The 26,301-nt window shown below is 51.0% G+C and overlaps 1 protein-coding gene across 3 annotated transcripts in view; it reads left to right on the forward strand.

Annotated features, from left to right (window-relative positions):
• The window catches only part of IKBKB (inhibitor of nuclear factor kappa B kinase subunit beta), a 46,978-nt gene that overhangs the window by 4,941 nt on the left and 15,736 nt on the right, over positions 1-26,301 (forward strand). For all 3 annotated transcript variants that reach the window (XM_074353576.1, XM_010957873.3, XM_074353577.1), the window contains exons 3-8: positions 6,005-6,099; positions 6,951-7,068; positions 9,520-9,589; positions 20,309-20,397; positions 21,363-21,452; positions 23,499-23,623. In XM_074353576.1, coding sequence (XP_074209677.1) covers positions 6,005-6,099; positions 6,951-7,068; positions 9,520-9,589; positions 20,309-20,397; positions 21,363-21,452; positions 23,499-23,623 — 587 coding nt within the window. The remainder of the gene's footprint in view (positions 1-6,004; positions 6,100-6,950; positions 7,069-9,519; positions 9,590-20,308; positions 20,398-21,362; positions 21,453-23,498; positions 23,624-26,301) is intronic.

Below are 26,301 nucleotides of genomic sequence, written 5' to 3' on the forward strand. Positions count from 1 at the left end.
GGCTGTGTAACAAATGAGCCCCCTACCGTGTCCCTGAGTTTTTTGATTCTCTTACCAAGCATGGGTCTCGACAGTCCTTGCCATGTGGATGCTGCCTTAAGACTTCAGCCCAAGAGTCAGGACCGTCTAGGCAGGCTGATGTTTTCAGTAGGATGTTTGTTAAGTGTAGAAGCAGAAGACAAGGGGATGACCCGAGTGACCTCAGCCTGCAGCACCTTGCAGGAGTGACCGGGAGAAACCCACAGTCACACAGACCTGGGCCTGAGTCCTGGCTCTGGTGTTGTCAGCTGCGTGGCTTTGGGCCACAGCATCCCATGTGGGTTTCAAGGATGCTGAGATACCGGTCCCCTCTGCTCTCCATGTGGGGCCGCTAGCTCCTCTCTGGAAGCGTCTGGAAACGTCCCAGCGTGCCTTGCCAATATCGCATTCTCTGCGCTGTGATGGGAAGGCGCTGGGACGTGCTGCCCCGGGGCCCCAAGGACACACCAGCTACCCCCTATGAAGTGGCACTGGCTTATCCTTGTCCCCTCACTGGACAACGCTGAGCTCACTTTAGCCTGTGTGTGTGTGTTTTAAATAAATTTAAAAAAATTTTTTAAAACTGTTTTTGAAGGAGGAGGGTAATTAGGTTTATTTATTTTTAAATTTTTATTGGTTTATTTTTTAAGGGAGGGACTGGGGATTGAACCCAGGACCTTGTGCATGCTAAGCACGCACTCTACCATTGAGTTATACCCTTCCCTTCCTGGTCTGTGTGTTTTTGAAGTCTTAGACTTTCGTCAGTAGTTCAGGAAGGATTTATTGAGCACTAGCCTAAGCGCCATCAGGGACCCATCAGGGAAAGAAAGCTGACCCTGACTTACGTGCCTGTGCTCTGATCGAGGGCATGAAACGAGTAGTTAGGGACACACCACGTAAGTGTAAAACTCTGCCCCGGATCCTGTGGCAGTGGTCGTGGCTCCTGTGCATCGAGAGCGGCACGTGCCTGATGTGCTGGGCGCTTTATCTGCACTTGACGGGCTCAGGGGTGACGGAAGGCTCCCGAAGCAGGACTTGAAAGGAGGTGGACCGCTGATGGCCTGACAGGAGAGGAGAAGGCAGTTCAGATGGTAGAGCCACGTCTGCACGGGTCTTGGAAAGGAAGTGGTACTCCCAGGATTGACTCAAGTATCAGCTGCTCATCTCGGTTTAACTGATGTCTCCGGAAGTGGGAGAGTCACCTGCGCCTTGTGGGTAAAGACCCGGGAGCTTAAATCACGGGCCTCAGGTCACGCGTTCACCAGGTGAAGGACGAGGGATGACAGTCAGACCTGCCTCACCCCTGAGCCCCTGCGGGTGGGTTTGGAGACCTCTGTGCCTGTTGGGTGTTTACACCGAAGGGAATGGGTTGGAGTCAAACATCTCAGCGTAGACTGATCACCGCTGTTGAGTCAGAATGAAGCTGGGGCCAGACCCTCAGCCTTCTGACTCTCAGCCCTGGGCTCTGTCCCTGGTCCCTCTCTGGGTCAAGCTGTGCACCACCTTCTGGAACCATTCATCTTGGAGGACAGGTCCTCAGAAGGAACCAGTTGGAGGGTCGCCATGGTAACAGGAGTCAGCTTTGTGACCTGTGGGTTTGAAGGAACTTCTTGGCTTCCTGTGAGCATCCTTTAGTCTTTAGAAGAAGGTTGACTGTGTGAGGCCGGGTTTTCTAGCTCAATTCTCCTAGAGCCTTCGGTGATCTCAGAAGTCTGAGGATGCGTGTCCCCACCCCCACTTCAGAGTGCACTCACGTTTATATTGCAGGGTTCATGTTTTCATGTACAAAAGGCAAAACATCACAGGGACTTGAAGGACCTTCACGATCAACTGCCTTCGATGTAGATACCATGGTTGGCCCCTTTCTCCGTTTTGTCAAAATACAAACCGATTTTAAATTGTGTCCCAATTTATTAGGAGTTAGATGCTGAGATGGTTCTGGCCAAGGTTCCATGTCCAGAGAACTGAGCTGAGACTAGGAGGTGCCAAGCCACGTGGGGAAAGTCCTCTGTGCTCCTCAGTCTCGTTGCTGGTGGGAAATGAACTCAGGGTTTCAAACCAGTCTTCATCATCTGCTTTTTCTGTACTGTTGAATTGAATTTTGCTTTCCAGGGCAGGTATGTTTTTAGCAACAGAAAGTCATTCTATTTGAGCTTCCGTTTCAAATGCAACATGACTCATGGAAAAACTGGAATATGTTAGAGTACTTCCTAGAGGGCAACCTTGTAAGAAAATGTGTATATCTGTCTCTGTGTGGGACAGTCCCAGGCCCAGGAAGTCAGGACTTCCCCTGCAGCCGTGGGGCTGGGCTGAGCTGTCCACAAGGACAAAGTCGGTTTTAGTGTTTGTGCCCAGTTACTCCACGATGTATTCTGTGTTTATATCACTAAGTTCAAGCTTTAGTTTGAGTTTGCATATTGAGGCCAATGTCAGATCAATATCAACCTTCAATATCAAAATCTATTCCTGGTCTCTGGAATGGGCCAAGTGACAGCCATGTGTTAGCTTGAGTGTTTGTGTGGGGCAAAATTGTGTATAGTTATCTACAGTCATCCAGTGTGTACACTGATTCCCTAAAATATTTCTCAGTCACATAATAAATCTGCCTTTTGGGTTTGATTTATCTGCCATCTTTATGAGGGATGCGTACTCTTTGTGGTCAGCAGATGAGGGCCCCTCCCAAAGATATCTACATCCTCATTCCCTGGACCCATGAGTATGTCTGGTTATGCGGCAAAGGGGTTTCAGGTTGTGAATCAGCTGACCTTAGGTGGGAAGATTACCCTGGGTGATCCGAGTGGGCCCAGCAGAATCACAAGCTTCCTTAAAAGTGGAAGCCGGAGGCCGGAGAGTCAGTGTCAGGGTGATGCAACGTGGCAAAGACTCGTCTAGTCACTGCTGGCTTTGAGGATGGGGGAAGGGGCCGTGAGCCAAGGGACGCGGGCAGCCCCTCGAAGCTGGAGCTGGAAGGAAACGTGTTCTTCCCTGGAGCCTCTGGAAAGGGACACGGCCCTGCCAGCATCTCGATTTCAGTCCAGCGAGACCCATGCCAGACTTCTGGTCTCTAGAACTGTCAGGGAATAAATTTGGGTGGTTTTAGGCCAGTAGGTTCCTGGCAGTTTGTCACAGCAGCAATAGAAAGGAGTACACTCTTCTGTGGACTGAGGTTAAAATAGTGCAGATTTTTAAGTGTCTCAATTTAAACTCTCAGACTCATTCTGAGTTAACAAACCACGAGTTGCAGCATCTGCTGCCAAACTGTCGCTTGAAGTCCATGAAAACATTCCACGCTGAGTGGGTGCTCAGTGGGCTCTCAGTGGGCACAGCCTGGCCATCCGTCTTCTCTCGTTCGTAGAACCCTGCATCCCACTGTCCAGGTTTCCATGGAGGCCCCACCTGACTAGGGATGAGCATCTGGAACGCACTTCAGAGCAGCATCAGTGAGGTTGCCGGAGACGTTAAGAGTCTAAACACTAATAGGAAGTGAAACGAAATCAGATTCAAACCGGTTTGAGGGTAGAGGATTCGGGAAGTTCATGCCATGGAGGGTGTAACGTCTGTGAGCTGTAACTCAGTCCGTTTGTACGTTGATTGAAGAAACGATGTTCTCATGACACATCCCCTAATTCTCGAGAAATATGAGGTGTACTTCCACCCGAGTTCACACCTGTAACTGTACTCATGGGCCCAAGAGCAACAGGATTTACGATCTCACAAAGAGGTCAGCTCTTCAGCAGTGCCTCAGAATCTTGGCCCAAGATCAGGGTTCTAGCAGCAAAGTGAGTGAATGATGTGGCAGAACCTGGCCATCGGCGCCTGCTTTCAGGGTGGCACCAAGGAGTGCTGTCACAGAGGCAGGTAGGGGCCACCGCAGGGGCGAGCCTGGGGACGCTGGGCTGGGTGAGAGAGGCCACCACAAAAGACCCCTGCATGACTGTTGGAGTCCCTTGATGTGAAATGTCCAGAACAGCTCAGTGTGTGCGGACAGAGTAGATGGGGGCGGGGTGTTGGCGAAGATGCAGAGCGATGGCTTATGGGTGTGGGGTTTCTTTGGGGGGTGATGAATGTGTTCTAAAGTTGATTGTGGCCTTGGTAGCAGTCCTCTGCACTCACCCTAGACCATTAAAGTGCACGCTTTAAATGGATGAATTGTCTGGGACACAAATTACATCTCAGTAGAGCTGTTAAAGAAAAAAGGTGTGTGAGGTAACTGTGTGACGGGGAACTTAACCAGGGCGTTGGGATTTAATAAAAACAGCTTCTGAGAGTGTTTTGGAGGCATTGGAATTACCTGCGTCTGACCTTGGAGCTGTCAGGGTCGGAAGATGCCTCCACTTTACTTCAGAGGCTTTCCATCTTGAGCGTCAGTTTTAGAGATGGATCTGCTGACCAGACGGTCTTACTGGACACCGTCAGTCCATCTGTCTGTCTGGGGACTCCCATTTTCCTCTTTTTCTCAGGTGGGTCCTTGCTCCCGTGGGCATGGTGGCCGGTTTCGTCGCCATGTGACCGCGATGCAGTTCTGTGGCCGTCAGGATGGCACGTTGGGCCCTGGAGGTCCTGCCGCGTCCCCCACAGGCCTGTGTTAAGTCCTGCTCGGTGCTGAATGAGTTCCTGCACTTACTCGACTCATTCTTTTCAGGGTGCACTTTCATAAACTCAGAAAATGGCCTGACAGGGCCTCTAGGACATCTATCCTTCATTTGGGTACCAGTCGAATTTTGGTCCTGCTCTGAAACCTTTCCTGGCCAGATTGATTATCCATCCCTCCCTGAGGCCATCCCAGTGCGTGGCGGTGTGGGGCTGTCAGGGTTCTTGCCGCAGGTGCAGAGGGTACGCAGGGCCGGAGAAGAGGTCGGCGTGCTCAGGGAAGGGGGCCAGCACCCAGGCTGCTGCCCTCAGGGCACCTGCTGCCCCTCAGCACCCATGGACCCACGAGGTGGTGGCTGAGTGTGGTCCCTCCACCCCCAATGCCAGTGGTTCAAGGCCCTCCCCTTTGAGTCTGTCCTGAGTGCTGCCTGGACACCAGGGGGAGAGCAGAGTTAATCCTCAGGACCCAGCAGTCCGTCATCCACAGGAGTTGCATCGATACTTTCTTTTCTGTTCGGAAACCTCCACTGAGGGCACCGTGCCAGTTACTGGCGTAGGGGTTCAGCCCGAGGCTGGACAGGCCTATAATTTACCAGAGAAAAGAGAAAATAGCCCTGTGCCCCTGCAGAAAATAAGTCTTTGATAATAAGTGCAATGAAAGGGTCACCTGCTTAGAGAGGAGGGCAGGAGCCCCTGCAGCAGGGCGGGTGAGGGGGGGGCAGTGCCTGAGCCCCTTTGAGAGCTGGCGCGGAGGCCAGACGGCACAGGACCTGGCGGTGGTCTGACGGAGGGTGGGGGAAGGCGGGTTGGAGCCCAGCCTCGGAGGATTGTGAATGTCAGGAGTCCGTGTGTGACACAGGGATGCCCACAGGAGTGTTCCTGAACGCCTGCTCAGGGCTGGACTCGGCTCCAGGCTCAGCTCCAGGGCAGCCCTTGAAGGTGGGTGTCCAGATCCCACTGTACAGATGCCGGGGTCTGCCCAGGGTCCCAGAGCTGGTGAACGGCTGCATGGGAGTTGAATCTCCCGTGTTCTGGGCTTGTTCCGTCTGGGGAGAGGAACTTCCCGGAGGGAGGAAGATGAACCCCGATGTCTGTGCCTGAGCCGTTAGGTTGGAGCATGTGGAGGTGATGTTCACGGGGTTCGGATGGTCGAGTTCAATGGCTTCGGGGCGGAGGAGTGAGGACTCCTGCGGGCAGGAGTAGTCAGCAGAGGTCCCGTGGAGGAGGGGGGGCCTGAGTGCTTCCATGCAGACTTGGGATGGAGAGGGTGAGGGGCGAGGGCAGGCTGAGAGGTTGGGCTGGAGGAGCCCAGCGGAACGGGCTGGAGGTGATCACAGTCCTTGCTTTGGGCCTCGGGGGACAGTTTCGGATTTGACTCGGGCGGTCTTCTCTGCAGGAAACAGGTGAGCAGATCGCTATCAAGCAGTGCCGGCAGGAGCTCAGTCCCCGGAACCGAGAGCGATGGTGCCTGGAGATCCAGATCATGAGAAGGTGAGGGCCTGGTGCGCACATGCAGGGGCCGGGGGCACCGCAGGGGCCGGGGGGGGCCAGGGATGTGAAAGGCCCACAAGGGGGGCAGCCAAGCTTCACCACAGCCCCCACCCTGCATGTGGAAAAGAGTCCTAAATCCCAGCCCCTCAAACACGACGCCGGCTGGGCTGTCCAGATAGATGACTGTCCACCACGGGACCCTGTTGGTCAGTTTTGCTCGTTACATTAAATAATTTAAAATAGCCATCATGGTGGATTTTCCTTTGTCAGCAAAAATCCTTTTCCCTCCTGTATTTCCAGTTCTGAGGTGGGACATGAGTCTCTGCTGCTGTGAACGCACTGCTGGTATCTGTGCCTCCCGGGTGGGCGCAGGGTCTGCCGGCGCCCTGGGCACATGGGAGGCCCTTAGATAAACTAGCACCTGGTCAGCTGCAGGACCACGTGCAGGAGTGCCCTCCCAGACCTCTTGAAAAGGAGGGGGGCCTCGCCTTGTTTGCATATGAATGTGCACACACACACACACAAACACACACACCACACCCACCACACACACACACACCCCTCCCCACTTAACGGGGCATGAGATGGAAGCCCCTGGACTTTGTCTGCAGGACAGAGAGGCCCGGCTCTGGGGTGTTCTGGGGGAAATGAAGGTAGTGGGATGCGCTCCCGCGTCCGTGAGCTTGTGGAGCTGAAAAAGTGGAGCAGGGTGGGTGCTAACTGACCACCGTCCCTTCCCCTCCCTATCGAGGCCCCTGGCCGCTCCAGGCCAGGGAGCTTGGCTGAGCCGAGGACGGAGGGGGCTGGAGCCGGGGCCTGGTCCCTCCCTCACCAGTCCCCTTCCCTCCTAGGCTGAACCACCCCAACGTGGTGGCCGCCCGAGACGTCCCTGAGGGGATGCAGAGCCTGGCCCCCAACGACCTGCCCCTGCTGGCCATGGAGTACTGCCAGGGGGGCGACCTGCGCAAGGTGAGTCCCGGGCTTGCGGGCACCCCTGCCCAGGCGGGGAGCTGTCACCAGGAAGCTGGGAGCGCTGGGGCCCCCGGGGTGACTTCTGCTCTCAGATGCCCCACCACACCCAGTGCAGGTGGCATGTGCGCTGTGACTCAGGGCTCCTGCATGGAGGGCAGGGCTTGCTGCACGGCGAGCTGCGCGAACATTCCTGAAATGATGAGGCAACAGACAGCGGGTCTCGGGTACCGGGAGGGCCTGGCCGGCTTCCAAAGCAAACCTTCCTCCCTGGGCTTGTCGGGGCCCCTCAGCCCTGCAGGGTCAGCCAGGCTGCTGTCCTTATTAGGAGGGCTGTCTCCCAGATGTGGCGACCTGCTGCACACAGGTCACCTGGTGGGGTGGGAAGGGACTGGCTCAGCACCGGAGCCTCCTGCCACTGACTCAGCTGCTGGGCTCCACGTCCTTCCTTCCCGCCACGCTCCTGTCCCTTTACCGGAACGCACACCACGGGCTGGGCGGTGGCAGCCCCTCCCCGCAGGTCTCGGGGACAGTTGTGTCCACTTGCCCAGGGTAGCATCCCTGCCTGCTTTCCCATGTGGCCTCGTGGATTTTCAGCAGCCCCATGACATTGGTAAAATCGATTGGATTTCCACAGAAAACTTGGGCACCGAGGCCCAGAGAGGCTGGGCGGGGCACCAGACATCACACAGCTACAGGGCAGAGCTTGGGTCTCGGCCCATGTGACCCCAGCCGCAGGCCCCTCTCCCTCTGTGATGTGATTAAAGCCTCAAAGCGTGAGGAGCATGGAAGCTCCAGCCAGAAGATGGTTTTGTATTGAGAAGAACTGGCTGTTGGTCCACATCTCCCTCACCTCTTGCTCCAGAAGAGAGTTCGCAGTATTGGGTGGGGGCTGTGGGGGCTGTGGGGGGTTCCCAGGTAATTCTTCATCCCTGGAAGGCAGTTTCCCGGACCCAGTGTCACGTGACTTTCCCACTGCTCTTCTGGCCTCTTCTGCCTCTGTTTCAAAAGGAAACTTCCCACGAGGGGTGATCTGCCTGGGTGGCTCTCTTCCACCCTGGGAGCTGGGCACATCCTGGGAGTGTCGCAGCAGGATGTGAACACAGTCACCGGCACGACCCACAGGCCGGGGACTGATCCCCGACGGGAAATGGAGGACTTGACAGTGCTTCATTTTTCTTTGTTATCTTCCTAACCTTTGACAGTCATCCGATTACTAATTGCAGTTATTTAAGGAGATAAAGTCGTATCACTGTAGTCGGGTGGACAGTTCTCAGGGTGGCAGGGGAGGCAGGTGGGTGTGACCAGATTACGGAGGCTCTGAGCCGGGCAGACGTCATCCCGTGGGCAGCAGAGAGCCAGTCAGCCGGGGTGGGGGCGGATACACGCTTTGGCGTGGTTGGCCTGGCGTGGGGTGCAGGGTGATAAGGGGGAGACAGGAGGCAATTGTACCCTGAGGGGCCTCTGTCCATGCTGTCCTTGGGGACCTAGGGGAGCTGGGGGAGGGCGCTGCTGCCCAGAGCGCTGGAGATCTGTCCTGCATCCCCAGATGAGGTGGCCTGCCTTTCTCTCCTCTAAAAAGTTCAAAATTCACACTCCTGGGCCCGGAGAGACAAGCTGGGCCAGCACGTGAGCAAATGTAAAAGGCAGAGCTGGGGGAGGGAGGGGCTGCGTGGGCCTGGCTGGGGGACCTGCTCGCAGACGGCATGGATGTCGGTGTTAGTTAATGACCAGATGCCCCAGGTGGGAAGTTGTTTCATTTGAGGCCAACTTCCAGCCCCACAGGGAGCCCCCGACAGGGCCAGGAGGGCCCAGGGGCTTGGGCACGGGCTTCAGGTGGACGTGCGTCACTGGCCAGCTCTGCCCCGGAGAGGCTGTGGGAGCAGATGGGTGGTGGACCCCAGGCTCAATTTCTCTCCTGGGAAATGAAACTCCCCCAGGGCTGACATCAGAGGTGGGGGGGGGAGGGGAGAATGCAGTGAAGTGGTGCAGGTAAAGCCTCACTGACCAGCCGTGCAGCTCTGCCCGGTGCCGGCACGTCATAGGTGCCCACTGATGGTTCCTGCTGTTGTCCCCACCCCCCAGCAAGGCCACACTGGGGAAGGGGTGGGAGGGAGGTGTTCAGTGGGTCCTTCAGGGCTCCCGGGAGCAGTGGGCCTCTGGTGGCTGAGCTCAGACCAGGCCTGCCTCCATCAAGACCACCGCACAGGTGAGACTCGAACACCCCTCATCCTTGAATGGCTCAGACACGCTGGGTGTACCAGGAGTTCTCAGAACTGCTTCCTCCTTCCTGGCGTGGACCATCCCTGCCAGTCAGGCCACCTGTCAGCCCAAGTCCCCAAGGCCAGGGCCGGGGAGCGCTCAGGTGGCTTTGGCTGGTGAACGACCCCTGTGGACGTGTTGGTGGTCGGTACCCACTCACCCTGACGCCTCTTCTCCCCTTCCTGACAGTACCTGAACCAGTTTGAGAACTGCTGTGGCCTGCGGGAAGGAGCCATCCTCACCTTGCTGAGTGACATTGGTAAACCCCAGGCGCAGCCTGACTCCCGGGGCACAGAGGGGAGACGTCCAGGGGGTCGGCGGGGGCAGGGGGGAGTTCGGAGGGGTTGTCACCAGGTCAGGCAGGCGCTGAATAGATTTCTCTTCCTTCCAGACTAAGTCACGAAGTAAATTATGATGTATATCGAATAATAGATTTCCTTTCCCATTAAAACGCTCCACTCCCTGTTTTCCCGGAAAGGCCAGCGACGGCGTAGGTTGTCATTTGAGTGAATTTCATCCCCTGGCAATGAATTTTTCCACTTCCACATTGGCAATTTTTGCTGGCTGCCGGCGTAGGAAAAACGGCTCTTGTTTAGTCCTTTGGTGCCACCGTGTCCTCTGAGGAGGGTGTCAGCCGCGCCCTCTGAGAAGGCCTGGCCTGCCTCAGGGGGAGCGTGACCTCAGCCCACAGAGGTCAGATGCCATCTTCCTGACTCTGGCACCTGCCCTTTTTTATTTTGGAAAATCTCTAAGGGTGACGGTGCACGGTGATGGTTTGAGATCTGGAGTTGGAGTTGCCCTGAGTTGATGACTAAGCACTTGCCCCCAGATGTGGGAGGAAGATAGCATTTCCACTCCTCTTCTGCCACAACTTGTTTGAAGCTGTGATTTTTTTCCCTTTTTCTGTGTTCAAACTTCCTTTTTAGAAGAAGGTCAAATATATAGAAAAGCTGAGAGAGTAGCACAGTGAAACCCACACACCCTTCACCCAGGCTCACCAACTGATACTGTTTCAAGCATCAGCATGGCCAGCCCTCGGCCTGGAGGGGCGGGTGGGCCTCCCGTCCCTGCAGCGCTTGCCTCGCTGGTGCGGGCCTGCCTCTTCCTCACTCCGGGCGAGAAGGAAACGAAGAGGGAGGTTGAATGATGACACACTTAAGGCCTGGAAGAGGCCCCGTCCCTCTGGCCTGTGCCTCTGCCCTGTGGGTGGAGTTCAGCGCGAGGGCAAGTTGACGTTGTACAGGTTTGGGGGTTCTGTGCCAGCTGAGATAAAACTGACGTGTAACACGTGTAAGTTTCAGGTGTGCCGCGTGAAAACCATCGCACCAGTTTTATGTGAGCAGAGTGGGCGTCAGCCTGTGTCGCTGTGCGGGCAGGGTCCTCTCTGACTCCCTAGAGGGTCCAGTCCGTAGGCCAAGAATCCCACCTGTTCCCTTGACGCCTGGCCCATGCTGGCCCATCCAGGCCGTGCTTAAGACACTGCCCTGCTAGTGTCCCTTGCCGCAGTGGCCAGGTCATCAATTCACTCTGGTGAGTTGGCTTGAAGGCAGCTTAGTAAGTCAGGGAATATTCTTTTGCTCTTCACGGGCAGCTTTCATTTTGTTTCCCTCTGGTTAGAACTTCAGGTCATCTTTTGGGATGTTGTTCCCTCAAATATTGTGCCTTCCCTCATTAGATGATTCGTGCATTCAGGAAATCATTGTTAAGGAAGTCTTTAACTATTGGCTTAAGCACAGTTAACTGTCTGCTTCCTCATGCAACCTTTCACTTCCTCGAGTGATGCTCCAATGATATTAACAGAGCCTCTGCTGGTTTGCTGTTCTTTGATGTGGGCACGTATCTTATCCAGTTACCGTTGCCTCCTGTGGTAGCTTTCCTATCATGTCATCAAGGTGTGTTAGTGTGTAAGTTACGTGTAAATCAGAATAATGAAGGTAGGCAGACCCCATGTGCTCGTGTGTTCAGCTCTCCTGTCAGTGGATGAATATCAAAGATCTTTAAGTCACTGATTCCCCGTCTTCCCTCTCTGGGGCCCCAACTTGGAAATAAGGAGGCTTTGAAGTACTAATCCCCAGGAATTAAACTCTTGAAGGCCAAGACTGTAGTCACTGCTGTGTCTCCAGCATCCGGAACTTCTCCATAAATATTTCTCAAATGAATGAAATAGATCCCAAAGGAAATTAAAGTAAGGATGTGTTTTTTATGAAGAAGAACAGATGTCCAGATATAATTAAATTGACCCTCCGGGTCAGCTACCCGCCCTTCCACCTGTTGGTGGTGTGACCTTGGTTTTATTTGCTGTGAAATGGGAACATGACTCACTGCAGGAGAATTGTTGGGAGGATGAGGGGGTAACCCGTGGTCCCAGCAGGTCCTGTTCTGCCCTTCCCACTCTGCGTTTGGATGTCTAGCACCCCTTTTGGGAAACCTTAGCTGCCCTGATTTGGGTCATGCTGGGCCCCCGTGAGCCAGGCAGGGGGCTGTCTCCTGAGACTGCCCTCCCGGGCAGTGGTTAACCTGGCTCAGACCCCGTCCCCCTTGGCCGCCTCCTGGGTGCAGGCACACCCCCTGGTCTCGAGGCTGCGTGGAGGCTGCTGATAAGCTCATGTTGTGCTTTCATTCCCACTTCTGATTTGTGTCCAAGATTCATCACATTTATTTCTTTTACAAGGATGTCGTCATTGAGCCCGAGTCAAAGGGTTTTCTGGAAGCTCATCTAACATAACCGTTTTGTATTCTGAAACGTTTCCTGAGCGTATTTTGTTCCATTTTGTCCCGAGTGTTGGCCCCGAGTTCCCTTTGTCGGAGCTGCCCTGCTGGTCTCCGCCACGTGGGCTTGGTTAAGCAGCAGAGCCACGCCCTTGCCCGCCGGGTCCGGCTTCGTGGCCTGCTCCGGGTTAAACCTCTCCTGGCCTCCCTGGCTTGCTCACTCAGAACAGCGTCAAGATTATAGATGGGGGCTGGGTTTTTCCAGTGAACGTTGAATTGTCCAGGAAGATCTCGCAGAGTACGCCCAAGGGACTATGCAGATGCCTGGCAAGCACGTGGGTGAGCCCCATTTCCTGTGCCCGGACAGGCCAGTAAGAGGTCTGGGGACAGGTACAGAGGCACTAGAAATGATCTGTCTTCCACATAAAGGGACCCAAAAATAGCTCAAGGAAGTTCTGTCTAAATGGACTTCATTTAAACAGTCTTGCTCATCCGTTGGAAAACATCGATGTGTTGTTTCCTTCTGCCGGCAGAGGGGCAGACTCCTGTGCACCCTGGGGTCAGGTCTCTGGTGTCCGAGGGTCTGGGACCCGCCCATGCCCACACCAGCTAGCAGGACTGGGGATCACGGCCCCACGGGATCTTAGATCTGAATCCATCTTGGTTCCCCAGGTGGCTGGTGCATTGTGGTGTCCGGCCGTCCTGTCCTCTGAGCCTTCAGGGGTCCCCTGTGTTTCACTCTCTGAGTCACCGTCTCGGTCCCTGTTGGAGCTGCTCCTCCCCAGCATCCAGCCCTTCCATGTCGCAGAGCAGAGAGGGCTCCAAGGGGAAGGCGGCTCCCCCGTAGGGATCAGGACGCTGGGCACCCTACCTGGTGTTGCTGTCACTGTGGGTTTCCTGGCTTGTTCTGCTCATTACTTACATTCTGATGGCGCTATGGGTGGTAATGAAAGATGATTTCCTGGTCTCAGAATTTCAGATGATTTGTGTATAAAATACGTTGAGAAACGTAAATAACCAGATGAACAACTGTAACAATGATACAAGAGAAGATGGCCGCTCTCAGGCCTGCCTTTGCCGCTTCCCAGCGCTGTCTCCTCTGACGGGGCCCCCACTCTGTGGAAAACTATGGTGACTTTCTGGGCTTGTGTGTCCTCAACTTTAAAATGAGGTCTTGGATAGGTGATCTCTCGGGTTGCTTCTGACGCTAAATATTCAGTTTTCATCATTTAGGTTCTGATTCTCAGAAAGGTTGCCGGGGAAGTCTTTGTCGTCCGCTGCTCTGCCCCAGCCTGACTGTTTCCCGCCATTTCTCTCTCCTCTGCCTTTAGTGCATCATCTGCCCAGAGATTTGTCTCGATGCTTTCTGTTTATTCCCTCCCCATCCTGTGTGTCCCTCTGTGTACCTGGGTGACCGCCCGCTGCTCCCAGTTTTCTGTTTGTTCTCAGGGCATCTGATCTGCCATCTCTTCCTTGAAGCCTCTGTGTTCAACCCTGACCCCCATCCTCAACTCTGTGTCCACGTCTGCACAGTATTACTCCCAAAGTCACTTCCAAATGGAAGTTCTGGACTTCCTTCCTAACCCCATCCCTTCCTGACTTTCTCTATCCTTTGTCACTAGTCCCATGTGTCTGCCAGTCACCCAGACCCCAGCCCCGATTCTGAATCTCGTCTCTTCTTAGGCTCTGCCCCTCTCCCAGCTCCACACCCTCCCGTTCACAGCCTCCAGTCCCTTGACCCTTCCTTCGTGTTGTCTGTCTCGTTTCCCCCTTCTGTTCCCCCTGCCTTCACCAGTTCAGTGTCATAGCTTACCTCTTACAGGTCCCCAGTTCCCATGGGGCTCACCCACCTTTCACGCTCCTGCAAGGATGCTTTCATCCCAATCTACCATGAGATCAAGGTCTTACAAATTTTGTGCTCTTTTATGTATTTATTTTTTATCTTTTTATTTTTTTATTGAAGTGTGGTCGGTTACAACATGTCAACTTCAGGTGTACAGCATCATGTCCAGTTGTGCGTATATATACATATATTCGTTTTCATATTCTTTTTCTTTAAAGATTATTGCGAGATATTGAATAGAGTTCCCTGTGCTATACAGAAGAAACTTCTTTTTTTAATCTATTTTTACGTATAGTGGTTAACTTTTACAAATCTCAGACTCCCAAATTTGTCCCTTTCCACCCATTTCCCCTGATAACCATAAGATTGTTTACTATGTCTGCATGTCTGTTTCTGTTTTGTAGATGAGTTCATCACTGTCCTCTTTTTTCTTTTTTTTTTAAGATTCCACACATGAGTGATGGTATTTTTCTTTCTCTTTCTGGCTTCACTTAGAATGACAATCTCTAGGTCCATCCATGTTGCTGCAAATGGCATTCATTATTTTATTCTTTTTTATGACTGAGTAGTATTTCATTGTATAAATATACCACAGTCTTTATCCAGCCATCTGTTGATGGACATTTAGGTTGCTTCCATGTCTTGGCTACTGTAAATAATGCTGCTGTGAACATTGGGGTGTATGTATATTTTCAAATTAGAGTTCCCTCTGGATATATGCCCAGGAATGGGATTGCTGGATCATAGGATAAGTCTATTTTTAGTTTTTTGAGGAATCTCCATACTTTTCATAGTGGCTGCACCAAACTACATTCCCACCGGCAATGCCAGACCTCTCAACCTCCCATTTCTCCCAACCGACTGTAGCCTACTTCACATGTCCATGACTCTCAGCACCCGCTTTTCGGGCCTCTGCTAGCTTTGCACATGTGTCTCTCTTTAGGATGCTGCCCTAGGACCTCCCCACCCACTCCCCCCTCTGCGGGGACTGCCTTGACCTGTTCGTGCACAGGGGGTCTCCCTCTAGGGTTTCTGTCCCGTGGTCTCCTCCACTCGGTACTTGGTTTCCCTGCTGTGGTCACGTGACCTCTGCCTGCTCGTGACAGTTAGGACTGACTTCCAGGTTTGCAGCACGTTGAGCAGACTGTCTGTGCCATGAGGGAAGAAAACGCATCGGTCCAATGGCACGTTTTCTATAGCACATAGCAAATAGAAGCCACGTCCTAAGTGCTGTCAAATGAACAAGAGAGCAATTCTGCACTTTTCTTTTGCACTTGGTGTGACCGCCTTGCCACCTTGCCGATGAGTCAGAGGGGTGCTTTAAGCCAAGAAACCATTAGCTGGGCCAGATCTTGGTCCGCGTGTCCACACTTGGCCTTCCACTGTGTTTTGCTTGGAAAGTTCAGTGTCACACCAGAGTGACTGGCAGGCAGTAGGCACGCAGCCATTTTTTATCGGGTGAATGAGCACCCTCTTGCCCTGTTTACTCATTGGCCCTGGAAGCCACCCGTTGGGACTGTCTTCTCTTTCTCTTCTAATCTCAGCTTTTCAGCCCATTTATCTTTCCATCTCTTCCCTGTGGAATTTATCACAGGCAGAAATATTCCCAGCAGAGCCTAGTAATCCTTTTAAAATCATAGTGTGGTGAGTAGGGACCAGGGACACAGTCTCACACACCTGCTTTTCTGCGTGGACGTCTAGCTGGTCCTCATCTGTTCCCTAACGTGTGGTCTGTGATCTGAAAAAAACACACCAGAGTGGGGTCTGGGGTTGTGGTTCATACATAGGAACCCCACGAGTGTCACATTTCACATTCTTCAGTCTGTGTCTGTGTCTGCCTCAGGAGCGCAGGGAAAGCTGGGGTCAGGCCCCAGTGCCCTTCCTGACAAGGATCCTGCGAGGAGGGGGGTGCATAACTCGGACCCTCTCTGTACAGTGTCTGTCCTCGGAAATGCCACTCTGTGGTTTAAAAATCCACAGAGTACTTTGCAGCTCTTTTCTGTAACTAGGACGTGAGAAATTAACTCGTGGGCTTTTATGCTTTGTGGCATGGTTTTCCATTTTTATACACATGTAGTATCTCTTCTACTGTTAGGAGTTTAGATTTTTTGAGAAACATTCAAACACAAAACTATTTTTCTTAATCTCAGATTCTCATTTTCCATCCAATTGAAATGGAATTAGTTTCTCTCGGCTTGTGACAATTCTTTTTTTTTTCCTAAGAATGTAATCATTTCATGTAAGTTGTCAAATTTATTGGCCTATGGTTGCTCCTAACATCTTCATATTATTAAAAAATTTTTTTTAAAATAGAGATACTAGGAATTGAACCCAGGACCTTGTGCATACTAAGCACACGCTCTACCACTGAGCTGTACTCTACCCCCACCGACTTGAGACAATTCTTATGCATTTCACGACACTGCTCTTGGAGTACTATTTTGTCAAATGAGGCACCGTCAGACCGAACTAAGCCCTTTAAAGTCTGATTCCATAAAGGGAGCTCTCTAAGAAGTCTTGTCCATCAGAGTTTTGTCTGTTTCACTCTGTCCAAGAAACCATATGTATTATTACCTGCAGTATTTAATCCAGGCTTTGTTAAGTTGACAAAAAAGTATTTGTGAATAAATGACTTCCCTGAAACGGGGACTGAGGTTTGTCACGGACTGTTGGTTAAGTATAAAAATAGACAGTTATTAATAGTGAACACAGGGTGAGTCACCTCCTTGCCCTCCGTCCTCACTGAAGACCTGGTGACAACTCTTTTATCAGCGTGGCGTAGAGACAGGGCTCACAGCCTGATCTGAATGCTCTCCCCTCCCTGGGGGGCTTCACGGGACACCTCCCCTGCCCCTGCCCCCACGTCCTTTGCACTGAGTTGTTCACATCCTTGTCTTAGTCTGGGCATTTCTACCTGCTCAAAATGCAGTGAGTCTCCACTTTCATACAATCTGCCTTTGAACAGACTGACCCCCACCTTTCTGTATGACACCCTGACACCCATGACCCACAACCAGGCGGGCCTTCTGTGGCCCAGTCACTGAGCAGACAGGCTCCGGGGCTGGTGGGGAGCACCCACGACGGTGCTCCCCACCAGCCCCGAGTCCACGTCCAGTGGAAGTAGCATCCTTGTGTGCGAGGTTACGTCTGGCATTGTTAGAGCTTTTTGTTCCACTGTGCTTTGATTCTTTAGTAAAAATGAATAAAACCAAAAGGCAAGTGCTGGTACGGAGAAACAGCCTTTCTGAAGTTAACGTAATTGAGAACAAGGTTGAGTGGGATTTTTTTGTTTGTTTTGTTTTTTTTATGGGGGAGGGTAATTAGGTTTACTTATTTATTTTAATGGAGGAACTGGGAATTAAACCCAGGACCTCGTGCATGCTAAGCATGCGCTCTACCACTGAGCTGTCCCCTCCCCATCGAGGTGGGGTTTTTTTAAAGGCACCCTTTGAAAGCAACGAGTTTGTCGGACCTAAGCCAGTCTCCCGTGTCCAGTTAGAAAAGAAAAGGAAAGGAAGGAACAAGTGTGAAATGTTGAAACTCTGTGGTCACAGGCTGGGCTTAAAAGGGCAGATTTCATGAGCGGTTTTGCAATTTGACTTACTGTGCAGGTGGAGCTTCCCTGAGAAGAGGGAAGTTAGGTGTTTGGCTCTCCTCCTCCTGTGTCTCCGGGAAATACTCACCATGAAAATCTTTCCCCAACATCTCTGATCACTCGGTTTGTGTGCGAGGGCTGCTCTCCTGCCCCGTCTCCACGGGGCCGTCTTCTCTCCTTGTGTGACCCGGGAGGGCGGTGACCCAGGAGGACTCGGGGTAAACTCTCTTAGTGTTCTTAATGCTTCAGCTTTTTACTTTTTTTTTCCACTATTCAAAACCAACTCATACCTTATACCATTGGCATCCCTCTGAGTCAGATGATACAAACCTAAGTAATTTTTAATAATTGCCTGTTATAATGTGGGTCTCCCATAACTTGTTCCATCATTCCCTGATTGGTGACTTTCAGTTTATTTCTAATTATTTCACTCCACACTATGCAGTGCTCACCCGCAGTTGTATGCACTGATGGTTTGGATTTTGCAAGCTGGATTAGCAGAGGTGGAAATGATGGGTCAGACAATCTGTACGTCTTAAAATTTAATAGCTTTTGCCATGTTTCTTTCCTCCAAATGCACACAAATTATTATTATTACTCCTTCCAAGCAGTGTATGGGAGTGCCTTGTAGTTCTTATCTAACATGCTTGCTGGATGAAGAAGCAAAAAGACATTTCATAGGTGCTTTTAATTAGTACTTTGTGGACGGCCAGTGAGCTTGAGTGACTTTTTGTGTAATCGCGTAATTTCTTGTGGTTTGAATTTCTGCTCCTGTAAGTTCCTCCTTCACTTGTTCTTTGCCCGGTTTCCTACTGGGTTTCTTTCTCTGTGTGTGTGTGTGTTAAAATTGCCTTTTCTTTATTAAGTTGTTAATCATTAAATTACATTGATAGTAGAAAATATTTATTACTTTTAGATGTCTTTAACCTGGCAAAAGAAAAACAGTAATCTTCTCTTGGACCCCATCCTGACTTTTTATTCTTAATTTTACCAGTTTGAATTGAAACGCCTGAGAACACATATCGAACCTACCTCTTCATTTTCTTTTATGTTCCTTTAAAGGAAAAAACTGTGGAATTTTGTTTTTCACTAGTGAAGTAACATAGCATTATGATATTGAAAAACAGGTTCAAAAAAGGAAAAGCAAAAGTATTCTTGCTTCTCTAACCCCTGCGTTGCTTTCTCATTGATTTGTAAGAGCTTTTGTTTATTAGCTATTTGCTTTTCAGCACGTTGCAGGTATTTTTTCCCCTTTTTTTGGTCTTTTGCTTTGTATATAGTATCTTTTGCCATAAACTTTTTTTCTTTTTAGGGAGGGGGAAGGTAATTAGGTTTACTTATTATTATTTATTTATTTATTTAATGGAGGTAGTGGAGATCGAACCCAGGACCTTGTGCATGCTAAGCACGCGCTCTACCACTGAGCTATACCCTCCCCGCCTTTGCCATAAACTTAAAACCTCTGTGTGGCTTTTCCTTATGCCATATGGCTTTCCTCACATGACACTACTTTTTTTTTTTTTGCTGAATTTATCCTTAGGTATTTTAAAATTTGTGTTGCTAATGTGAAAGGGATTTTTTTTTTTCCTTTCAACTGGATATTGTGACAGGGAGAAAAGCTATTGATTTGTATATACTTGTTTCCAGATAACTTACTAAATTTTTCCCAGTTTTTAGTCTGTTGAGTCCTCTAGACACATAGTCAGCTCATTTCCAAATAAAGATAATTTTATCTCTTTCCAATACTTACTCATTTTTTTTCTCTTGTAGTACAGTTAGCTAGGACTCCTGTTAAAGTTATCAAACCTCTCTTACGGGAAAAAAATCACATCCTGCTTGGAGTCTGAGCTGCAGACCCACCCCCTCCTTGCTCTGTATCTGGCCTCCTGTGTGATGTCGTCACATTCCTTCTTCCCGGCAACAGCTGTGGTGTCCCGTGACTTCACAGCCAGCATGCAGGCTCCTTCCTCCCCAGCTAGGTTCCGAGCCCTTTGAAGTTGGGGACCACATCCCTCAGAACCTCACAGAAGACGGGGGCACGTAGGGAACACATGTCGAACTGTCAGGTGTAATGACAGGCCGCCTGCTGTCTCCCTGCAGTGCTCCCCGCGTGCTCCAAGTGGACCCCACATCAGTGACCAAGTGCCGTCTGCCCAGAGGGCCCTTCTTCTTACCTGCCCTGCAAAATTTAGATTTTCCAGCCTCAGGCCAGAGAAGTGCCCCTTCTCAAACTTTGTCCGCAGCAGCAGCACCTGGAGGGCTGGGTGAAACACAGCCTGTGGGCTGACCCCTGAAGTTTCTGATTCACTCCGCCTGGGGTGGGACCCGGGGGTCTTGCGTTTCTACTGAGTTTGGTTGCTGCTGGTCTCCGCTGTGCGACTTGAGGACCACTGCTGGAGACTGTAGTTGGTGACCTCGTGGGTGCAAGGCTCAGAGTTCTTTGCACGAATGAGCTTGATTCCAGGGGGAAGGGTATAGCTCAGTGGTACAGCACATACTTAGCATGCTCAAGGTCCTGGGTTCAATCCCCAGTACCTCCATATAAATAAGTAAACAAATTAATTTTAAAAAACTTAATTACCCCCCCCCCCAATAAAAACTAAATTTAAAAAAATAAAAAGTAAAAAAAAAGAGCTCGGTTCTGGTGCTGGTGCAAGTTCTGCTCACGTAACCAGATCCCCTTCCTTGCACCCTCGGGGCGTCTGCCCAGCCCGGTCCCGCCCGCGCGAGCCCCGCGAGCTGAGTCAGGGTACGTGTCCGGGGTGGGTGATGCCGAATGAAAAGCCTTGTCCAGGATTCGGGGAAATTCACTCCCCTTTCCACCCAATTAGCCTCTGCGCTTCGATACCTTCATGAAAACAGAATCATCCATCGGGATCTGAAGCCAGAAAACATCGTCCTGCAACAAGGGGAGCAGAGGGTGAGCGACCCCGGGCGGCCTCGGGGAGGGAGGGGCTCGGTGGGTGGGGCCGGAACGCGCTTGCGTGTCTGTTTCTGTCCCTGTTTCCCTGCACGCGTGTCTGCTTCGATTCCCTGGGAGTGCCTTTTGATTCAGTGCTTCAAAATTCAGCTGAAAGTTCTCACTCGCAGACTGAGACAAGATGGAATGGCCCACATTGTTCATCGTCCAAGTTGCAGGAATCTGATAAGAAAACTAATGTTTGGCTTCCATCCTCCACCCCCCAGCCTTTGGGACCCACGCTTCTTGGAAAACAGACTTTTTGTTTTCCATTTGTCTGAGAGCCTCAGCTTTCGAAGCGAACACGAAATCCAGCTGGATGGTGGGAACCTGGTCCAGCCTGCAGTCTTCCCGGGGCTCTCAGTGACCCTCTTTGGCGTCCCCCTGCTTGGGCATGGGGTCACCCCCCTCCCCCGCCACAGGGCTTGGCGCTGCCCTCCCCACGGCCTTGTTTGTTCCCCTGGGCCACAAGCAAGGGCGCAGCTGAGTGGAGTGAGTGGCTCAGTCCATGGGCCCTCTCACCTGGCTGGTGCGGCTTCCGCCAGCATCGCAGGCCTGGCCCACACCCACCGTGGCCCTCACCTTTGTCCCGGCTCACACTCATTCCTGCCTCTACTGCTCAGATTTGAGAATCTCAGATTTGGGGATTTACTGAGAAGGAGCTGGCCTGGTCCTTCATATATAAAGTCCAGCTTCAGCGATCTTGGGGGCTGGTGCGTGGTCTGCTCATCCTGACCTTCTTCCAGCAATTCGAGGGCCGTCTTCTGTGTATCCGGTGGTTCTTAGGAACTTAGGATCTTAGGACTGGGAATTCAGAAATACCCTCTGCTCTGTCAGAGACATTCAGAATTCTTGTAGGATGGTGTACTCTCATAACCCTCAGACTTCTCCTCCCTCCCACCCCCACCCCCCCTTTTTTTTTTCAGTTAATACACAAAATTATTGACCTCGGATACGCCAAGGAGCTGGATCAGGGCAGTCTCTGTACGTCCTTTGTGGGGACCCTGCAGTACCTGGTAAGAAGCGGGGTTCCTGTACTTGTGGGTCCATTACTCTCTGATGGCCATATCCCTGGGGCTCCTCCTCCGTCCTTGCCTTCTGCCGTCTAAGTTTGCCGGCTCTTTGGCTGTTTCCCAGAGGCATAGGAATTGTGTGAGGTCAGGCTCAATCCATTCAAGTCAGCGGAGGCCCTCTGGAAGGACGTGGCCATCTTCTGCTCGTGTGCCCTCGCTCAAACCCCATACCCTCTCTTGTGCTTCAGTATTTTATCTGAGAACAGAGAGTTTAAACCAGATCCCTGCTGGTCTGTAGGGGTCTCAGTTTCCAGACAGCATCTCAGGGGCCATTGAGAAGAGGGCTGAGCCTCGCGCCCCCCACCCTTTCATTTTGTTATTTGGTCTGAGTAGTTGGATTCTATTTGAGTCACTCAGTCATCCAAGAAGTATTGACCGAGTATAGTCTCAGAGTTTAGAAAGAAAGCAGGCATCACCGTGGTACTTACACAAGTGAGGAAATTACAGTTGTAAGTACTGCACAGGGAAAGTGCAGCGGGTTATAAGAATCTATTTTAAGGGGACCTAGCCTGGTCTGGGGCCTGAAGGATGAGGGGTGAATGGGCTCTGGGAGAGCAAGTTCCAGGCAAAGAGATAGGACATGGGGAGACCAGAAAGTGTGGCCGGAACCAGCGGAGAAGGAAGAGGGGAACTTGAATTGGAGCTGAAGAGAGAGGCAGAGGATGGATCATTTGGGCTCATGTTGGCTGAGTTAGAGATTCTAGGCCCTAAAACCTCTGCAGAGACTTTGAAGGGTTTCAAGCTTGAGAGGGAGCAGGTTTACCTTTAGAAAAGACCACTGTCGGTGAAGTGTGGAGGGTGGCCTGCAGGTAGTGGGCAGGTAGTAAGGAGGACATTGCAATAGGCAGTTCTGAGCTGCCGGGTAAGGAGTAAGTCAAGAAATTCCTAAAAGAGGCTCAGCTAGACTTGATAATAGACTGCTGGCTGGTGGTAACCAGTAAATGTGGATTGAGTAAAGGAGCCTGCAGTTTAAAGAAGAAAAACAAGAAAAGGTGGAAAGCTACTGGGCTCAACGAGCTTAAATAACCCACCTAATTCTTAACTAAAAAGGGAAGAATCTATTCTCTGAGGTCTTTTGAGTGCATCTCACTTCCTGCTAACCTCCCCAGCTAGGTGGGTGGTGGGCTCTGAGATTCATCACTTGCTCTGTGGGACAGAGGCTTCAGAGCAGGGGCTCAGGGCTGAGATTCAGCACCTTTGTCTGTGTAATGAGATCCTGTAGGCCCTGCCAGGTGTCCTGGAACCCTTGTCAGCTCATCAGCGGTCAGTGGGGGACCCCAGGCCCTGATAGGGTGCTTGAACAGATCATTCACTTGCGGGGCTAAAACTTCTCCTATAACCAGACCACAACAGAGGCCGACTCGACTGTCCCCACGGTTTTCCTCTTGGTTGGGTCTCCACGGTCCTTCCGTGTGTTGTGCCTCCAGCCAGGCCGGCTCAGTCCTGCCTCCATGCCTTCACTTGAGATGGTCCTTTCTGGGATGTCTGCCCCCAGACACTCATGCGAGGAGCCTCCTCCTGAGCCGAGTCCTGTCCCGCCTGTGCTGGGAAGCTCTCCTCGGTCACCCCAGCTCTCTCTGCTGGGGCAGCAGCCGGGCACCCGGCTTCTCCTGCCTGATTGTAATATTCCATCCCACTGGTCGACCACATGCCCTGGACTGCGCTGCTCTGGGAGATTCTGCCAGTGTCCACTGCGTGTGTTGTGCATGGGTGTGCATGGCCTGGACCACTTTCCCTTGTATGTGTGTGTCCCATCCTCCCCTCCCTGTACATTGCTCAGAAGGAGGGGGCACAGTGCACTCTGGCCCACCTAAAAATACCCCAGGCCCTTATCTCAGCCTCAGGATTGAATGGAGTACAGAGAAATCCTAGATCCCCCCCTGCACACGTGGTCACCTCCTCACTGGATGGAGTGTGAGACACCATCAGAAGGCTGGATGCCCCTCGGATGGGGGCGGCTCAGGTGTGTCCCGCCATGGTCCTTCGCAGGCCCCGGAGCTGCTGGAGCAGCAGAAGTACACGGTCACCGTTGACTACTGGAGCTTCGGCACCCTGGCCTTCGAGTGCATCACGGGCTTCCGGCCCTTCCTGCCCAACTGGCAGCCCGTGCAGTGGTGAGTGGGCGCCCCGGGCTGGGGCCCAGACCCCTGGGATCGGTCTCCCAGAGGAAGTTGTGTTAGGACCCGGCCAGTGGGCCGTCTGAACTCCAGAGCCCTAGAAAGACGGAGCATTGTTACGTATCAGCGTGGACCCTGAACCTTAACAGCTTGAAGTCTAAAACCATATGAATGTCTGCTCTGCTCAGTAGCAAGAAGTCAGTCCTTTACAGACGGTGTTTGCAGTGCGCACTCACACCGAAAACGCTCAGTGCTAGTGAACAAAGGGTGTGTTCACATGACAAATAATGAGAAGTATTTACGTGAAAATTTGTTGTTGGCAAGTTTTACTACACTTCAATACAAATTTTTGTTTTTAACGCCTAAGAAAGTAGCTTAAAACGTGAACTAAATAAATTACCAAAAAGATTTTCTAATTAAAAAAAAACAAAGGAGGAGGCGAGGGGATAGCTCAGTGGTAGAACATGTGCTTAGCATGCACGAGGTCCTGGGTTCAATCTCCAGTACCTCCATTAAAAAAAAAAAAACTAATTAATAAGTTTATTTCCCCCAAAAAAATTTTTTAAAAAAGGATATAGTTAAGGTTTTAAAAGTTTCTCTATATTCTTGAACTTTTTTCTGATTATGATAATAATGTATTTTATGTATATGTAAGTTAATCATTACTGAAATTCATAATTTTATTCATTATTATTTAAAAATTTTTAATGAAATAAAAATTTTCTGATGGAGGTACTGAGGATTGAACCCGGGACCTCACACAGGCTAAGCACGCGCTCTACCACTGAGCTGTACCCACTCCCAACCCCAAAATGCCTAATTTTAAAATTAACATTCCCCTAAATCAGTTAAGATTCATTCAAATGATTCCTTCAGAGGCCACACCTTAATTTAAACGAGGTTACTGTTGTGCAAAATTTTTTTTCATTTCCAGTTTTTATTTTTTTGGAGCAGGGATAAGTTCACATGGTTCAAACTTCAAAAAGTATTAAAGAGTGAAAGTCATCGCACACCACCTGGTCCCTCCCCACAGGTCCCCGGTACCATTGGTTCTGGGTGTGCCTCCAAGGATGTTTTGTACATGTGCAAGCGGATGGGCGTGTATCTGCTAGTTCATTTGTGTGTTTGCCCCTTTTTTTGACCCCAGTGATAGCATCCTGTGAACACCACCCGCTACGTGCTCTTAGAGGATTTTTACACTATGAGAATTTCCTTCACATAACCTGGAAACGGCCGCCGTGAACATTTCTGTGTCTCCAGGCTCAGTGTGCGTGTGTTTGTTTGAAAAACAAAAATAGGTTACCATACACACTCTCACAAAACCTGCTCTTCAAACTTGCTGTTGAAAATGCTTTATGTTTTTCCATGTTATTTGTCACGTCTGTATGGTGGTCCGCTGAGCGGCCGTAAATGTAGTTTGTTTAACTTATTTCCCATTATTGGAAGCCTTGGTGGTTTATAGTTTTTGCTTCTTAAAGAAACATCAAAAATAGCATTGTTGTAGGGAAATCCTTGTATATCCACAGGTACTTCCCTTGGATAGATTCCTAGAATTTTCAGATCAAAGGTGGTGCACATTGTAAAGATTTTTGATGTGCACTAATTGCTCAGCAGAAAGCTTGTATAAAAAACATCTCCACCAGGAATGCACAGAGTTGCCCCGTGGACCACACCATGGCCGACACGAGCTACTGTCCTCTTTTTCAGTCTTTCTGGAAGTAGTAAAAACATGAACTTTTTCAAAGGACAGGTACTTACATCATGAGACTGTTTGTTTATAAGAATAAGATGCAGCCTTTGAAATCAATCCCAGAGGAGGAGTTTTGTGAGACGGCAGCCCGGTTCAGTCACCAGAGCCTGGAACAGATGAACCGGCCCGGTCCCAGCATCTAAGGAGTCTGGTGGGGTGGCAGAGAGCGCCCTCCTGTGGGGGCTTCCTTTAGGACAAGCGGTGCTCCCCAGCTGCGTTCTGGGACATTGAGGAATTAGCTCATTCATCTGTAGTCACACCTTGTAACGTCACCATCATGACAATTGCTTTAGACAGCTGTGCCTCTGTAGTGTTTTTAACTAACCAAGGAATCACCACATTTCCTCAGTTCAAATGTTGAGCCTTTTCATCATTTATAGCAAGATGAGTTAAAATCATTAACACTGGAAGATGTGCTATTTGAAACTCTCCCAGACGGCTCCGCACGTTCATAGTAAGTTCGTTGTCTGCGGAACCAGCCTCCCTCACGGTTCTGGAAGGCCAGGTGACCGCTTTCCAGCGGACTTCCCTAAAACCCAATACAGAGCTGTTTCTGGGCTAGTTTGTGAGACATGCCTGTCTTGTAATGTCTTAGGCAACTTTTAAAAATTGCATTCTCATCTCAGATGGCGAGTGGATAGTAATTTCAGGACAAGTGGAATTTGAGCTCTATTATCCTATTACAAAGCCACTTGGAAATACATTTTGGGACCAGTCTGAGCAATAAGCATTTCACTTACTGTGTCCTTTTACTTACACAGTTTCCCATTGGCAGACTAGGTTTCCATCAGGGGACTGTCCCCCTGTGTGTAGTGATAGTTGTTTCAGCCAGACCCCAGCCCATCGAGGCTCTTGTGTGCTCCACGTGGTCCAGTTCACCCTTTCCAATGAGACCTCAGGGCTAAAGCATTTTTTATTTGAATTT

This window comes from Camelus bactrianus, chromosome 26, assembly GCF_048773025.1.
Source record: "Camelus bactrianus isolate YW-2024 breed Bactrian camel chromosome 26, ASM4877302v1, whole genome shotgun sequence".
In the NCBI taxonomy this organism is placed as follows: domain Eukaryota; kingdom Metazoa; phylum Chordata; class Mammalia; order Artiodactyla; family Camelidae; genus Camelus; species Camelus bactrianus.